Source organism: Stegastes partitus, unplaced genomic scaffold (genome assembly GCF_000690725.1).
Source record: "Stegastes partitus isolate 25-593 unplaced genomic scaffold, Stegastes_partitus-1.0.2 Scaffold150, whole genome shotgun sequence".
Classification (NCBI taxonomy): domain Eukaryota; kingdom Metazoa; phylum Chordata; class Actinopteri; family Pomacentridae; genus Stegastes; species Stegastes partitus.
In genome coordinates this window covers 31,540-48,469 of record NW_007577881.1, presented here as the reverse complement: position 1 = coordinate 48,469, position 16,930 = coordinate 31,540, and the positions used below count along the sequence as shown (strand labels likewise).

Below are 16,930 nucleotides of genomic sequence, written 5' to 3'. Positions count from 1 at the left end.
GACGGGGGAACTGTTGCTCTACTTTCTGTCTTTGTAAACACGCTCGGCTTTGCAGGCACGGCTTCAGCCCCGAGAGCCGCAGCGTGGTGGTACACGGGACTCGGCCCCGGTGGAGGAGTACTACACGAATGGGTTGTACTCTGAAGAAGCGAGCAGGGAGGGGGGGGCGGTGTGTGTGTGTGTGTGTGTGTGTGTCTCGCTCTGTGTGTGTGTGTGTGTGTGTGTGTGCAGGGGAGGGTGAGGAGTTGAAAGCGCCGTCCAACACGTGAGGCTCATGTGACGGAGTCGAGTCTGTCTCTAGCCGAGAGACGTGCCTGCAGTCACAGGGTTTATTTAACACGTAGTCACAAACCCACCCAGCTCTCACACATTGAAGCAGGCGTGGAGCCTCCCTAGGCACACTACCGAGTCCGGACCTCAGGGTGACAACACTCCAGCCGTGCTCAGCTGCAGCTCTCACACACACTGGATAACAGGAGATTACTTTTCTTTATTTTTTTTCCCTTCATTTTTGAATGATTCTTTTCTCTCTTTGACGCGCGACTGCAGAGACACATTTCGGATCGTTTTCAAGGCTTTTTTTTAAAAGTCTTTTTTTTTAAACAGTGAAGCGATATGGAGAGGATTACCAGTGCGCAACCACCTCCCTGTGTGCCAAAACACGCATCACTGGATATAGCTGACATGCAAGGGTAAAAAGGAGCTTTTTTTCTGTTTGACTTTATTCTGCTTTGTCTTGTTGTGTTTTGCCACTTTATCCAGAAGTCTAATCAAAGTCATTTTATCTTGTCTCCAAAGAATGGATTTTCCCATTTATATGTACAAACCCAGGAGGGGGATGAAGCGCGGGGATGAGAGCAAGGTAAATTCAGCTTCAAATGCTCCAATAATTCCTGCATGTGAGTCAGTTTAAACTCAATTTCACTGACAGCATTTCAACCCCCTCTCTAACCAGGAGACGTACAAGTTGCCACATCGGCTGATCGAAAAGAAAAGACGTGATAGAATCAACGAATGCATTGCCCAGCTGAAGGACTTACTGCCAGAACATCTTAAGCTTACAGTGAGTATTATCTGCTACATATGGCATGTCTGCAAACAGCCAGGGAATATGAGACACCACATGGTCGTGCTGAGCATTTTGTTTGCGTCAGACTTTGGATTCAGTTTGAAAGTCTAAAAAAAAATTATTTTGGATTTTAATAGTAAAGCTGATTTTTTTTTGTTTTTATTTATTTAAAAAAAAAAGCATTTTCTTTTCAGTTAAACTATTTATGCTGTTTAAGTTTCTTCCTTGGATTTGAATTTTGTTGTTAAGAATTGAGTGCGTCTACGTGCATTCGCATGACTTCCCGGGTGTTTGAGGCTTGTCCTCTGTTCAGCTGCAGAATGCGTTACATAAGAAAGATCAACATGCTTATCGAAGGTCTTCCTGTTTTAGACGCTGGGTCATTTGGAGAAAGCTGTGGTGCTGGAACTCACTCTCAAGCATGTGAAAGCCCTGAGTACCCTCCTGGAGCAGCAGCAGCAGAAAATCATGGCGCTGCAGAAAGACCTGCAGATCAGTAAGTTTGACGTTACGGGCCGTGTAGGCAAGAAACACCAACAGCTGCTCTTTATTAAGCATCTGTGGAATCAACCCTTTGTGATCTGTTGCATTTATCGCAGAATATGTGCGATAAAGATGAATTTATTTTTAACGTTGTGGTTCTAATCACCCAGGTGACCATGGAGGTGACAGCGCAGAGAGCAGCGAGGAGATGTTCCGCTCCGGCTTTCACTTGTGCGCAAAAGAGGTCCTGCACTATTTGGCCACCCAAGAAAGCAGCAGGGACCTGTCTCCTTCCCATGTCATCAGTCACATCCAGAAGGTAGCAGCTGAAGTCCTGCAGCATCGAAGCAGCCAACAGCCAGACGAGTCCGCCCATCAAGTTTCGGAGAAAGCGAAGAAGCCCGCCGGACAGCCCCCGAGGGCGTCCGAGGGTCCCGCCAAGAACTGTGTTCCAGTCATTCAGAGGACTTACCCACACGGGACGGGCGAGCAGAGCGGCAGTGACACGGACACTGACAGCGGCTATGGCGGAGAACACGACAAGCGCGACCCCAAAGTTCAGTGGTCAGAGAACCACACGAGGGAGGGGGACCTCAAGCACGCAGAGTCCGAGCGGACGGGCGGTGCCATCAAGCAGGAGGGCGACGAACCTCGGGCCAAGAAGTCGAGGTCGGACTCCTTGGAGGATGAGATGCACGCGGCAGGAGTTCCCGGCAGTTACATGAGCTTCTCCCCCAACCAGCCCCCATTTTGCCTCCCCTTCTACCTAATCCCCCCCACAGCTGCAGCAGCGGCAGCAGCGTATCTGCCCATGCTGGAGAAATGCTGGTATCCTGGAGGCATGCCCGTCATGTACCCCGGCTCTGCGGCCAGCCTGCCCCCAGAGAACCTGCCCCCATCTCTGGTGATGTCCCCGAGGGCAGGGTCCCCAGTGCTCCACCACTCCCCCATGGACTCCTCAGCTCTTCACAAAGCTTTAAAGCAGGTCCCCCCTTTGAACTTGGAAACCAAAGACTAAGCAGATGTGTTTCTGTCAGAATCATGCCCTCTGAATGTTGAATGGGGTTTAATAAATAGAGGGTTAAGACAAAACGTACAAACAAAGAAAACCGCACTAGTACCCCTTCAAACCATAGCGGTAGCTTGGCCCGAACGCAGAACCCCAAATGGTCACCAGCGTCTAGCTCCTCACCTGAAGCGGGACTTTTGTGGAGCGCCCATGTGAAGGCTCATATTACACCTGTTGCGTTGCTCTGAAACACTGTGAAGATGGTCAGTTTATAGAGTTCACAAGAGGGTCGCCAGAGGGTTTTTCTGCGATGTTCTTCGCACTCAGTATTGAATGTCAGAAGTAAACTCAGAATGTAAGGCACAGATAACCCCCCCTTCCCCCTTCCAAAAAATGATTTGGACCTACCATTTTGCACACACACACACACCAGTCTGTAATGAATGTAGAGATTTATCATAAGCCCCTTGTAGATGCTGCTTGAATTATTATTACCTGCTGTAGATCTGTGAACGGGGGATCTACCTTTCAGTGTTTGTCGCTCTTGTAACTGCAACAAACCATCGTGTAGACTAGAATGTTACCAAAAAAAAAAATGTATATGCGTCACAAAACGACATTGCTCCTTTCACCCCCCCCCTCAGTTGCGTCGCAGCTAAATGAACACAAGAGTTCGCGACGTGGAGAGAATTCAGGGCGTTGTCACCGTACGAGGTGTGTCACTCACGTCTTTTGAAGAGTGAGGTGGCCGTACGTGCTTTTTACAATTTCATTTGTGACTCATGACTATTTGTGCATTTAGATGGAGTTCCTGTGAAGTAATGTCTTGTAATTATTTTTATTTTTTCTCTCTCTCGCTTATACTACTCGTACATCTCTATTTTTGATACGTGACCCACTGAGTGTATTTAGCTGCCACAGGACGGTTGAGGTAGCGTTTTGCTGTATGCTGAGAGACCGTGTACAGTATATAGCATCAACCAGATTTGCATCTTACCCTCAAATTCTCGGCCAAGTTAAGGTCTGATCTTAGCTCTCATGCTGTTGCCTTTACTCGTTTTTAACGCAGACACAACAGTGGCAGGCGGCGGTTAAATGTATTTGCTTAAATGTTGAGTCTGTGGCAAAGAGAGTGAATGTAAAGTTCAAACAAAAATAATAGTTTTGTATAGAAAGAGGTACTTGGGGATTTTTATTTTGAAATGTAACACAAGGTTGTACATATTTTGTATATAAAGTATTATTGATATATATTAAAATATTAATAAAGCTTTTTTTTTCCCCCTGTGGAATTGGTGTGCGACTGTCTGTTGGCTTAAACATGTTGTAGCCAGCCAACCTGACAGCTCCTCATAACAACACATACTTACATAACACTTACATAACCCATAAAGCAGCACAGCCTCTGTAAATCAATAGCATGTCTTAGATTACAGGCTGTAAACATTTCACATTCGAAAGGATTTCCAAATAACTTTTGCAAAAGACGATATAAATAAATCTAATTTATTTGTTATAAATCAGTTTCCTGTGTTTGACTGGGTTCCGTGTAGCTCGGTAATAGTTTAGTCACAGTGGACAGGAAGATCTTGCTTACTTTACGGTTACATAAATGTTTTCCACAGAACTAGTTTAATAATCACTTTTGTAAAAAAATGAGGACACCTACTATTAATTCACTGAGCTGTCTGAAGTTTACTTTTGTGGTTCAACAATAAAGACGTGTAATAGTTCTCTCCTGCGATACGACGTGTCTGACACCTTGAGAACACCGCAGTGGAAATGGTGTTTGAGATTGTGGGCCAAAGGACTTTAAAGTCTTTGATTTACTTTCGTATTTAATGATATGGAATGCAAGTCTCCAGCGACCTTTTGCTGCTTGTTTGGGCGCTGTTTCCTGGGTGGTAACGCTGATGTAGTTGTAGTAATAGTGAAAATAAAAAGGCCCGTATTGTGATCTGGGTACCACCCACGTTGTTTCCCTGCGTTGTGTGGGAATGACAATTTTGCTTTTCTTGTAATCACAACAGTATTTTGTAATTTGGTACGCAGAACAGTGAAATAATCCCAGCTGTCTGATGGTGACTCTACACGGGCTTGCTGACGGTCCAGACATGCACCACTGGCGCCACCTTGTGGAAATACTGCTTCTCACCACGCTGATTTACAATTTCACCCCTAGCATAAAGCTCTATTAGATCAGAGTTGACATGATGCTGCCTGACGGATCCGAGAACGTGTCACCAACAGTCAGTCATCAAAATGAAACACTGTTTTCACTGTTTTGGTCACTGTTCGTACATTAAACATGTTTGGAGAGAGCAGGAGGCTATAAAGCTGCACTAAGTAATAATTTGATATTAACAATGGATCAGATTGCTTCATGTAAAGTGAAAGGTGTTGCTGGTCGTAAATAATCCACAGAAAATTTCCCCCCAACTCCTCAGTTCCTCTGGGCTCTAACTGCATGTTTCAGTTCATTGTTTTGATCCTCTGCCTGTAACTTTATTGTTTTGGTTCACTCTTCCTCCTCTCATTATTTCTTATTCCCAGCAGCACCAGGCAGCTGTTTTCAGTGTAAAAGCTCACAGTAAACAGATAAAGTTACGGCAACTAGCTGGTTTGGCAGCTACAGAGGCGGAGTTGACAGGAACCACGCCGGAGCTAAAAAGAGAGCAAATACCGGACTTTAGCAATTGGCTGCAAACACAACTACATTTTTTATAATCTTATTTATCATACTTGTTTAATTAAAAGGTGTATTACACATTAATAAACAAGAAAACAAAGAGATGTTTTAATCAGTTGTTCTTGGACAGAGCGTCACCATAAAGCTAAAATATGAGCACGTAAAAAATAAAAACTAGGGACAAAATTTGAGGAAGAAAAAAAATGTGCAGGGCACCACTTTGGTAAATTATTAGACACTGAGCAACAAAGAAATGATCAATGTGAGTACTAATGTCAGAAAGGCCTAATAAAACAGCATCATTAAACACTAACTGAACAATGCAAGGCAGAAGTAGAGACATAAAAGGAACATAAGTACATCAAGTTAAAGATAAAAGCAAAGCCACAGGTAAAGACTGGCATGAAGGCGCCTGTTTACTTCTCATCCTACATGCCATGTAAACAGTTCAGCCACAGCCTACGCTCCCAGGACGTCATTACTTTCACCGTCCCCTCAGTCTGCACAGAAGTCAGAAAAATGACATTCTGTTTCTCTGCCCCCTCAACCTGGAACTCACTACAGAATCTGAAACTGTCCAGCTTGATTCCCCTGGGGGACTTCAAACGTCTGCTAAATACCCTGGAAAGATCATCTCCTGGTTCACGCTCTTGTTCTTAGTGTTTCATTCTGTTTATCGCTTGGCACTGGTCGCACTTCCTTTTTAATGTCTAATGTTGTGTTTTATGTTGATCCTGTCCGTCTGTAACTCACTCTTACTTTTTATTGTTGTGTTTGTTGAGGACAGGTCCCGCAGTGTTGTCTGTTGTCTGATTCCATGTTGTATTGTTTTGTTGTTTGCGAATAGGTCTCTCTTGAGAATGAGACTCCATGTCTCAATGAGATTACCTTTATAAATAAAGGAAATAAAGGTACACAGGGAGACGCTGGCAATGGCAAGACAGAGGCAACAGCAGCAGCAGCGAGGTACCAGTTAACAATTTCTTTAAATGAACGTGAAATAAGCGAAGTGTGTCCAGTTCTCCGATTCATATTGTTTCATAGTTTCTGTCTTGTGCAGCTTTAACACCAGGGTTAAAGCTGAGGACTCAAGGAAGTGCAGCGTTGAATTAGTCTGAAGTCATTTTTTGGGCCCCCAGTTGACCTTTGACCCGTGGTTCAGGCCCAAGCCATCTCTGCTGTGAGGCAACATCATCAGAAGAAGGTAAGCTGGTGACATCACATTGTGATAAATGCCATAAAGACATCAGCAGAAATAGAAATTATTGCTATATAGTGTAAAAAGCAACGGGTCTGGGATGGATCCTTGTGGGACACCTGTGCTCACACAGAGGGCAGCTGAACTACATTCTGTATTCAGACAAATTGAAACTTCTGCTGTTTGTTTCAGTTAGATGTATAAATTAGCAGCTGTTAGTATTATATTTACAGCTTGTTTTTTCTGCCCCCAAGTGGCCAAAAATATGTTAAGCACATTTTAAAATGCCCCAAGGAGCAGAAAGACATGATGAGGTAACTACATCCACAGATGAGCCTGGATAGCTGGACCTGATCAGTGGAAGCCACTGTGCTGTGTTCCAGGTCCTTCTGATTGAACATCACATGTGACTGCAGCAGAGAGAATCATCATTCCAGTGGCAGTGGTGATTGCACAAGCAACTATATTTGAATGGTTCTCTTTTTATATAAATATATATAGTTTGCTTCCTGAAATTGCCAGTTGGCTCAGACTTATCTGAATGTATCTTCACCTGACTGTGGAAAAAATGTGATAACTGAGCCATGGCAGGATATGGTCTCTTTAGAGTCCATGCTGCCTGAAGTGGCAACCCTTAAGGGTCTTGCAGACAACAGTGTAAATGAAGACTGTCATGAGATGAAGACAGACTACAAAGACACCTTTAATACAATGAATTGCCGCTGAGTAGCTGTTAAATGCCTATCTTTGAAACTTGGTTTTATGGTGACACAACCGTGGAACTAAAGTTTCACGGCGTCCATGGTGACTGAGAACAGTGTGTGCACTGTGAATGAGGCAGCTGAGAGGACCGTCATGGCTGAGGAGCTGATTTTTCTTAAAACACATAATGGACAGTCATTGAAGAAAAGAATGACCAAAGGCAAAGGCTGAAAAACATCCAGACATATACAGGAGCGACATGCTTTTAAAAGAACCTGATGCAGAAGCTCCTGTAATGTAAAACTCAAAGAAGTCTGAGTCAGTATCAGATGCGTGTATATTACTTGTAACTGAATTTTTATCTGTATATTACATTATGTTGGGAAATGGATTTTACGCAATACTTTGACGTCATGCAAATATATTGCAAGTGACGGCCTTTTACAAGTTTGCAGCATCTTGATAAAGTTATTTCACTCTTAAGTCACATTTTATGGTCTTATTGACAGTTAAAGCTAACTACATGTATCTTTATTATCTCTACAGGGGGCACTGCCCAAAGATGATGATTATACTTCACATGACACAAGATTTACAGTCAAAAGTTCTACATGCATAGTTTACTTCAGTAAACAAGAACATAGATTAGAACGTAGATTTTTTTGAGAATTGTCTTGTACTATAGACTAAGAGAGCATCTTAAACATATTTATTCTTCTCTGTATATCCTCTCAAGCAGGAATAATCACAGTTTTCTTTCAGCTTAGGTGAAATAAACTGTAAATTGTGTTTTTAATGCTGCGACCTTTGCAGCAAACTGAGGTGGTAAATGACGTCAATCTGTCCAGCTCAGCATTTCCCAAACAACGCAGCCTACAGTCACTGAAACTATGTTCAACCCCAATCATCCTGACTCACATGACTTCAATTAAACACTGAACTTCTGACTGCTCTGATCACACAATGAGATAAAAGCTTCTGCAGCACCACACCCTCAGCTCATCTTTGAACTCAGGAGCAAATGTTACTTTGCTTTAAAGGAGACGATTGAAAGTGTGTGTCTCTTAATTGTGGACATTACCACAGATCGCAAACCTGTAGATTCAGTTTTATTTACTCTGCTACATCTGCTACAACTTACAATATGATACTGAAGTTCTGCCAATATACTTGTGTAGTTCCCCTGTTCTATTACACATATAATAAAAATCTGATCCGAGGAGTGGAGAACTGGTTTCACCACACTCAACTGGCAAAAACAATGATAAGATTTTAGGTCAGACATTTTCCAAAATAAAAGCATGCTTTCTGGAAATCACAGGTCATGGTTTAACTTCAAAAACAAACAAACAAACAAACAACATTTAAAACACTTGGACTGATTGTTAAAAGCAGTATCATGAATAGTAGCAGTATTAGTTATTATTCAGTGGTGTAGTCTCTTCACAATAAGAGTTCAGATACAGAACAAAAACTGAACATTCTTGTAGAATAAACTATCAGTCTGCATATGAATGAGTTCAGATTAAATTCACCTGAACCAGTTACAGAATTGGGCTTCAGTAGGACACATTAACTAGGACTATTGTACATGGTGTACTTTTGCTTGTGGCCTACATTTTGTTAGAAAAAAAGAGAGAGAGAGACAAGAAAGAAAGACAGAAAGAAAGAATGCAAGAGCAAGCAAGCAAGAAAGAAAGAATCTAAAGAATCTACAGTCTTGTTTCACTGAGATCACTTTGACTTGTCTCAGAAATGAGGGCTGCATTTCCTGTGTTTGTGTTTGACACTGAGCTGTTGTGTAACTGACTTCCATTACTTGCTAACCTGATCTGAACATCTGCACCACCCTCTGCCATAATCATTGACATTTTGTCACATTACTGTCGAGATCAACTCTAAATCCTTCTGTTTGTTTTGTTAAAGCTCCTCCGCGTGTGGAGGCTTTTATTGTGAAACACCGGAAGCAGCGCTGTGACTGTTGTCGCTGGTCCCGTGGAGGACCGGCCCTCTCTCCGGTGGCGCTCTGGTGTCTCCGGTGTCAGGCTGCGGCTCTCTCGGACAGGAGCGGTCATGATGGTGCGGAGCGCGGTGCTGCTGCTGCTGCTGGCCGGACAGGCGGCGCGCTGCCCGGCGGAGGTCAGTCCTCCTACGATCAACATCAACCTGGACGAGGATGCAGAGGTGCGCTGGAAGCCTCTGCTGGACGTGTTCGACCTGGACTACCTGAGGAAGGCAGCAGCGGAGGTCATCGAGTAAGTTTTCCTGTTCTGCTCATAGGCAGTAGTGGAATGTGATTGTTGTTATTAAACTACACATGAGAAGCTCTTGAACTTTATTAACTTCTTCCACGTTATGCAACTTTCATGCTGCTGCTCTACTTCACTCTTTGCTCCACCACGTTTTCTCACAGCTGTAGTAACGTTTCAAAATTGCACTTTATTACATCCTCCCTGTCCAGTGAAAACCTTATAGACTCAAAAGCATGCATCAGCACAAAGTACTTAAAATAGAAAAAGTAAAACTACTGATTCTTCTGCAGTCAAGTGGTTGTTATTTGGATATTAATGCTGCATTAATTTTGCATTTTCCTGCTGTGTATGTTTAAGGTTGAGCTCATTTTAACTACTTTATAGACAGTTTTTAGTAGTTTAACCTGCAGTAAAGCATCCTATTCAACAGTATGCTTCTATTCACTGTAGACGTGATGACTGAATGTTTGTGGTTTTGGGCTGACAAAGATCCGCCCTATAAAAGTTACACAAACTGTTTGATAACCAGCTTGGGGCTGTTTTCTTGAACTTGATGAGAACTGACTTTATCCAGTTTTGTGATTCTCAGAGGACAGCAATACTGCAAACATATGATGATCTTAATAGAACATGATGCACTTCTAGTGATTCAACTACCCACCAATATATAAACTAGTTAACTCGACCTTAACCCTGTTCAGGACTTTCATGTTGCCGTATGTAGAAGGTTCTTCAGGGTCCACTGGACCCCCAAGACAAAATACATGCAAAATATTATCCATTATAGACTGTTGTACTATGTTAAATATATTTTCTGATAAGTTGACGTATTTTTGGTTCCAATTGCATCACAAATGTCCCTCTTTTTGTATTTAAAAAAAAATCTTCAAAAATAAAAAAAACAATCCCTGTCACCTAAATCAAATAGCCTGGGGTCCAAAAGACCCCCAAAAGTCCTGAATCAGGTTCAACATGTACAGCAGTAAAATGCTAAAAACATCATAGATAACAGTAAAACTGACAGGAGGAATTTCACTTTTGATATTTTAATTGTCATTTAATGATAATGACCTTTTACTTATGAACACACAACACATGCTTGTGATGGAGTTTTTTCATTGTGTACCAGATCTTTATAAGGTGTGGATCTAAAAAAATGTTCTACCGCTGGTTTTACCACATAGCTGATGATTACAAAAATAACCCCAAGGAAGTGTGTTTTCATGCAGGTCAGGTGAGCAGTGGCTATGACAAGGCTTTTTAACATTTAGTACCTAGACTTTATATGCATGGCAGCAGAGCCCTGATTTAGTTCTTCCTCGTTTAGAAGAACATTTCAAGTGTCCACAGCATCGTTCTGCTTTGTCATCACTTTTTTTTTTGCTGATGCGAACATGATTGTGATGAAGGCGCTGCATAAATATTAAGTCATATGGCACATGTACATGAAGTGATTTCCAGTAAAAAAAACAAAAAAAACCCAATAAAAACAACAACAAAAAACAACAGATTGGTGAAATAAATTAACAAAACAAGTTTAGACATTCAGCCTTTGACCCTACAGTTTTATTTATGGTGGGATTTTATCTGAGTAATTGACATATTAAGGATTAAAACTGCATTAAAGTTAAATAAAATACTTTACCTGGCTATAATACATATTAGGGCTGAGACCCTACAGCGTTAAATAAATTATAGAGATTAAAATGACTAATTTAACAGCCAAGATACTTTGATATTATTAATTATGGATCTTAACCTCAGTAATTTAAATATTCAGGCTACAGCATTAATATTTAAGGAGATTTACTTGACTACTTTGGAACTGACTAAAAAATCCATAAAAAACTACAAATAGAGGGATTTGTTTTATTTTATTTTATGTGTTTTCTACATTGCTCAGCAGGAACGCTAACTTCTGTTTCAATGATCACTGTTGTTGTGTTTGTTTTCTGTTGTTCCAGAGTTTTCAAACCATCGTGTTTTCTTTTTTTTCAGCACTACAGTTCCAAAATGGGTGCATCATGCAGTCACACCTATTGTGGAGTCCCTGGAGAAGTACATTCCTCAGCCTTACGCCGGGGAGATCCGCGGCTTAGCCAAGCACATGGGAGGAAATCTGGCCGATACCGTCATTCTCAACTTTGCCTATGAAATTACTGCGTACGTATGACTTTTTTTTTATCCGTGTAGATGTTCGGAGACCCACGTTGTTGAAACGAGTATGCGGGAATACGGTGAAACCCCTCTAATGCATGCCAACAAACTCTATGCACTTCTAGATTTTGCACTAGCATCATAGCTCAGGACAAAAATGGCCTCCTGTACCACGGCAGGAATCTCGATTATCCGCATTCTGTTCTGACGAATCTGACCGTCAACGTAGTTTTCCTCAAAAATGGAAAGGTACAGTATGCGTTCAAAGCATTTACTTTTGCAATTATGCAGAATCGTTAGCCGGGCAGCACCCTGATCAGCTGCACAAAGGAAGTGCTTCTATGCTGATACGATGGTCTAAATAGAATGAGTTTTTGCTGACACATCCTTTCAGGTGGCGTACACTGGAACCACATTTGCCGGCTACGTTGGCTTGTGGACCGGACAGAGCCCTTACAAGTTCACTATCTCAGGTGACCAGCGAGGTAAGGGCACTCATGTTTGTAAAAAGATTTGTATTGTTTTGTTGTTGTTGTTGTTTTGCTTCTACATTTCTTTGTGTCCATCAGACTCAGAACACTGGTGGAACTGGTGGAAGAACTTTGTGTCCGCTTTCATGTTCCACAGATCTCCAGTCAGCTGGCTGTTCAGGGAGGTAGGTGTGCTACAGAAGTCGGTAGACTAAAGAAAGTTTGAGGAAATGAAAGCTTGAAGCAATTGTGTGTAACTCATGCAGACCCTGGCGGATGCAGAGGACTTTCAGGACGCAGTGATGCGTTTGTCAAAAACTCCCCTCATCGCTGGGGTGTATTACATCGTGGGCGGAGTTCGAGCGGGCGAAGGTGTCGTGATCACCAGAGATCGAGGAGGTGCCGCTGACATCTGGCCACTGGACCCTGTGAATGGATAGTAAGCAAAAGACGACACTGTTCCAGTGAAGTGCATCACTTTCTTCTCTCACTTTTTTTTTTTTTGCAATATGTCTGGCATCGCTAAAAGAAGTATAAACAAATTATATATTAAATGAATAGTTAAAGCTAGGGCTGCAAGGTGGCACAGTTGGTAGCACTGTTGCCTCGCAGCAAGAAGGTTGCCGGTTCGCGTCCCGGTGGGGGCACTGGGATCTTTCTGTGTGGAGTTTGCATGTTCTCCCCGTGCAGCGTGGGTTCTCTCTGGGTTCTCCGGCTTCCTCCCACAAGGTCCAAAACATGTTGAGGTTAATTGGTGATTCTAAATTGTCCGTAGGTGTGAATGTGAGTGTGCTTGGTTGTCTGTCTCTAAGTGTAGCCCTGTGATAGACTGGTGACCTGTCCAGGGTGTCCCCTGCCTTCGCCCTAAGTCAGCTGGGATAGACTCCAGCCCCCCACGACCCTCGTGAGGATTAAGCGATGTATAGATAATGGATAGTTAAAGCTATCTGTGGGGCCTCCAAAGGGACCAGGGAAGGCCGCAGCTATCTCTGATGTGTGGTCAGGTTTATTGTGTAAAACGTCAGTATTTAAGTTTCAGTTCCTGCAGCTCTGGTAACTAAATGTGAATGAAAGCAGAACTAAATGCAGCACATAGCAGTAGCAGTCGGTTGGCATTAACCTCACAGTTTGTGCGTTTTAGGTGACAAAGGCACACAGACCTCATCATGTTAACGGGAGCTGAAGTTCAGTTTGTTGAGAGTGAAATTTTGTATTTATTTAGAATTACAAATAATCTGTCCTGGAGACAACCAATCAGGATGTAGCAGTGAAGGACACTGTTTCCTCACCTGAGAAGTGAACCGTCGCACACAGAGTCACGGTTTATCAGCTGCAGTTAAATCTTCGGCTACACAACTGAGTCCTGAGCTCCATCACAGGGCAGATATTATTTTATAGTTTCAGTTTGATGTGTTTACTGAAGTCTCAATATTTTTCACAGCAGTGACATTAATATGTCTGTATAACAATAAAACACATATTACTGTACTAATAGGTTACTGTAGTTTGATAAATGATTACACACATGGAAAAAAATATCTGTGTTAAAATCATAACATAAAACTTTTTTACTTAAAATATTTTGCAGCATCTCTTCTCTTGGACTATATTGAAAGGTGGTCACCAACAATGCTCACCATGTCACCTGTATTAGTGAATACACATCAGACAGTTATCTATGTAACATTACCTGTAAGGATAAGAAACCAAAGTATACAGTTTTTTTAACTCTCATGTTGATGTAACTTTCACTTGTTCTCTATACAACGACATCATAGAATCCCTGAAACTGACTTATGACATTTAGCTTGTATGTGCCGCCTAAAGATTTTCAGTGAATCTATTTGGCCACCCAATGAGCAATTTCTGGAGGTGTCACTGAAGGCAAAACTAACTACTTTTAAAATATTCCAAAATGCCAAAACACGACATTTGTAATTGAAATCTTATCAGAGTCCCTCAAGTTTAGCATTTTAAGTGAAAATTTTAATTCCAGCAGATGCCATCCTGACACAAGCAAGGCATCACTGCACTTCTCGCAGCTTGTGTTCATAGAGCTGAACGTACCAGCTGATGCGGTGTTATATCCCCAACATGATCAATCTGTAAGAAGCGATGTTCACGTAGAATATGAAGGAGTGATGCACTTTCTTTCAACACAAAGAGAATCCGATGTATGAAAGTGTGTGCTGAGTGTGTCTACGCAACTGAACAAACATGTAACTGTGTGTTCCTGTTTTAGTTGGTACAGAGTGGAGACGAACTTTGACCACTGGCTTCCTACCCCGGCCTGGGATCATCGAAGGTGAGTCATGATGAACACATCCATAATGATGATGTTCGCCTCACTGTTCTCACACTGTGTTTGTTTCTTAGAGAAGCAGCCAACAAAGCGCTGAACGCTACGGGCCAAGATCACATCAACATGGAGACGCTCTATCAGGCAAGTGTGGTCCAGTGGACCAAAGTGCACGTGATACTGAGAGAAACCGTCAGTCAGCAACATGATATGGATTAAGAACCGAGTCTTGTCTTCCAGGTTCTGTCACTGCCTCCAGTGTGTAATAGGTAAGGAGGAAGTTACGTGACTATTATCTCTCATTTGTGTTTGAACAAATCACAGAGCTGTTGAGATGAAGCAGTTGTTTGCATATCAGTTTCACTTCCCTTTGCTTCACTTCATTAGAATGTCAGCGGGTCTTTGTTGGCCGTCATATCTTAGCACACAGCCAGCAGACCATACAACAGCACTAACTGGGTTTTAGACAGACTCCACTGACTAAATCTGTATTTTAAAGAACTACACAGCATGCTTTAATAAAGTCTTGCATCGCATTTGATGTTCTCCTTTCTCTCGATAACCTCCCAGCATTACCGTTTACACGACGGTTATGAGTGCAGCAGCCCCCGAGAAGTACAACACACTCGTCAGGCCACAGGTAATTCAGTTACACCTCCAACATTTATACTCTCCTGCAATGAAGAAAGTAATGAAACCCTCACTCATTCATTCCCTCTCTTCTCTTTCCAGGGCTGCGTAGGAGAAACTTAACTGACAGACATGGAGCAGTGAACAGTGCAGTGATTTCTCCTTCACACCGTGGTTATACACTGATTCATGACCATGTGGGGATTGTGTAATAATGAGATTTACAAGGGAATTAGACAGTTTTAGGGTAGCAGTGCTTCCACTAGATTAATTTTTTTTATATTTTTATCACTTATATGCAATTTACATTTTAAGATTTATAATCGTTTTGTCTACTTAAAGGTTTGTGATAATGCAGAATCAGCTGTAATCTCACTAGTTCTTATAGCTCTCACTTTGTAAATATGAGCCTTCGAATCTTATTTCAAAGAGTTTAACAAACAATGGATAATGTGGAGAACTGAGCAAGAACATTTGGTATTTTAATGGTGTGTGCTCGTGTTATTTCCGTGGATATGTTTAATAAAACATTTTCAGATTTTCATTACAGACTTCAGTGTTTTAGTATGAGCAAGTGTTGGGAATGGAATTCCACATTATTCAGCTAATCATCATTGTCCGAGCATCATCTGGGTACAACTGTGTAAATTCACAACACTAATTTGCACACCTAATGTATGTAATTTAGAACCCCAGTCAAGCCAAACAATACCACATAAATATTAAGAGTTTTCTTCCTTTGGTTAATTACTCTCTGTCTGCTTTTATTTACAGCAGCAGAGAGACGTTGAAGTGCAGCTCATTTTAGATGGTGGTGTGGAAAAGTTATACAATCTCTTTAACCCAGTTCTGTGCCATTCATGATGATTTAGATAGTGATAGAACTCAAGGGAAAAAAAAATCTTGGAAAGCAACAGAGTTAAGAGCTTGTTAAAAGCCTAAACAGGAAGAACATCTTGCAACTAAAAAAAAAAAAGAATCCACTGAGCCAGCCAAGGGCCTAAGAATAGAGAAGGTGTTAATGTACTGTCTGTCAGCTAATGCTGATGTGATTTCTTGAACAAATATGCACGTGACTCAGGAAGTAACAGAGATGTTGCTGCAAATAGACCCGTGGACACCCGAGGACGACCTGCTACATATTCTAACTCGCTAACAGATTCATTGTCTGTCTTCAGAGTTGTTGTTGCCACTTTAGCGTTTGAGTTCAAGGCTGTCAATTATGTCAGCTATGGGCCCTATGAAACATTGATGCTTCATTGCAAGCCTTTGGGAGAGCAGGGTGAGATGAGACATTCAGTTTTTTGTACCACAGCAGACAGCTACAAGGCATATCTGATGGGAAACTCCAGTATGTGTTGGAGACAAAGCGATGCATGAGTGAAAACAGTGCACGCAGCCACTTGCTTTCAGATGTAGTAGACAAAGACACAGAGCCAGCTGAAGTGTGCCGTCGTCCTATCTGGGCCAAAACCAACATGTAGGGATCTGGGATTTTTGATTTTGAGCGTCTCCTGTGGCAAAAGTAGAAGATTGAACTCTCCTTGCCATCCACAATTGTGATTGGTCCATTTGTTGTCTGTGTTGTGGCTAAATGCCAGTCTCTCATCCAAAAAAGAAAGGCTTTGACCAATGCTGGACCATGTCCTGAAGCTACACAATCACATAAGGTAGGTTGTTCACTTCAGTATAACTAAAGTATTTTGTTATGTACAGTCGTGACTCGATAATCTGACACTAAATGTAAAACCTTCTTTTGGATTGCCAAGACGGAGGTCGAGATACAAGGAGGGCTCGATGCTTGATGGATAATTTGTTGTTAATTATTGTTCATAGTTGTTCTAATAACTAGTAGGGCTGATCCGAGTAGCACTATCTTGTCTCTGGATATTCAGACTCAATTAATGATGAATATCCAAATATTCGGCCAGGGGGGACACTTCCACCCCGGGGCAGCGCTCCGACAGGGTGG

General features: G+C 42.0%; 2 protein-coding genes across 2 annotated transcripts; both read left to right on the top strand.

The window, feature by feature from the left end:
• The first annotated feature begins 330 nt into the window (after nucleotides 1-330).
• On the top strand, nucleotides 331-4,294 carry bhlhe40 (basic helix-loop-helix family, member e40). Its single transcript, XM_008279224.1, has 5 exons — nucleotides 331-692; nucleotides 799-862; nucleotides 956-1,063; nucleotides 1,442-1,565; nucleotides 1,723-4,294. Exons 1-5 carry the CDS (start codon nucleotides 616-618, stop codon nucleotides 2,568-2,570), a joined length of 1,221 nt encoding a protein of 406 aa, XP_008277446.1. The 5' UTR covers nucleotides 331-615; the 3' UTR covers nucleotides 2,571-4,294.
• Nucleotides 4,295-9,141: 4,847 nt separating this feature from the next.
• On the top strand, nucleotides 9,142-15,502 carry LOC103355427 (N-acylethanolamine-hydrolyzing acid amidase). The gene is made up of 11 exons (XM_008279223.1): nucleotides 9,142-9,405; nucleotides 11,401-11,565; nucleotides 11,685-11,808; nucleotides 11,954-12,044; nucleotides 12,129-12,214; nucleotides 12,296-12,468; nucleotides 14,272-14,334; nucleotides 14,406-14,472; nucleotides 14,569-14,597; nucleotides 14,899-14,968; nucleotides 15,061-15,502. The coding sequence occupies exons 1-11, from the start codon at nucleotides 9,224-9,226 to the stop codon at nucleotides 15,079-15,081; spliced, it is 1,071 nt and encodes a 356-aa protein (XP_008277445.1). The 5' UTR covers nucleotides 9,142-9,223; the 3' UTR covers nucleotides 15,082-15,502.
• Nucleotides 15,503-16,930: the final 1,428 nt, after the last annotated feature.

Bases quoted from the DNA above. Each gene is read 5' to 3' on its own strand.
- bhlhe40 (XM_008279224.1), top strand. From the start codon at position 616: ATGGAGAGGATTACCAGTGCGCAACCACCTCCCTGTGTGCCAAAACAC. The intron at 693-798 runs GTAAAAAGGAGC...TTGTCTCCAAAG, and splicing joins GATATAGCTGACATGCAAGG to AATGGATTTTCCCATTTATA. The intron at 1,064-1,441 runs GTGAGTATTATC...TTCCTGTTTTAG, and splicing joins CAGAACATCTTAAGCTTACA to ACGCTGGGTCATTTGGAGAA.
- LOC103355427 (XM_008279223.1), top strand. From the start codon at position 9,224: ATGATGGTGCGGAGCGCGGTGCTGCTGCTGCTGCTGGCCGGACAGGCG. The intron at 9,406-11,400 runs GTAAGTTTTCCT...CTTTTTTTTCAG, and splicing joins GCAGCAGCGGAGGTCATCGA to CACTACAGTTCCAAAATGGG. The intron at 14,598-14,898 runs GTAAGGAGGAAG...ATAACCTCCCAG, and splicing joins CTGCCTCCAGTGTGTAATAG to CATTACCGTTTACACGACGG.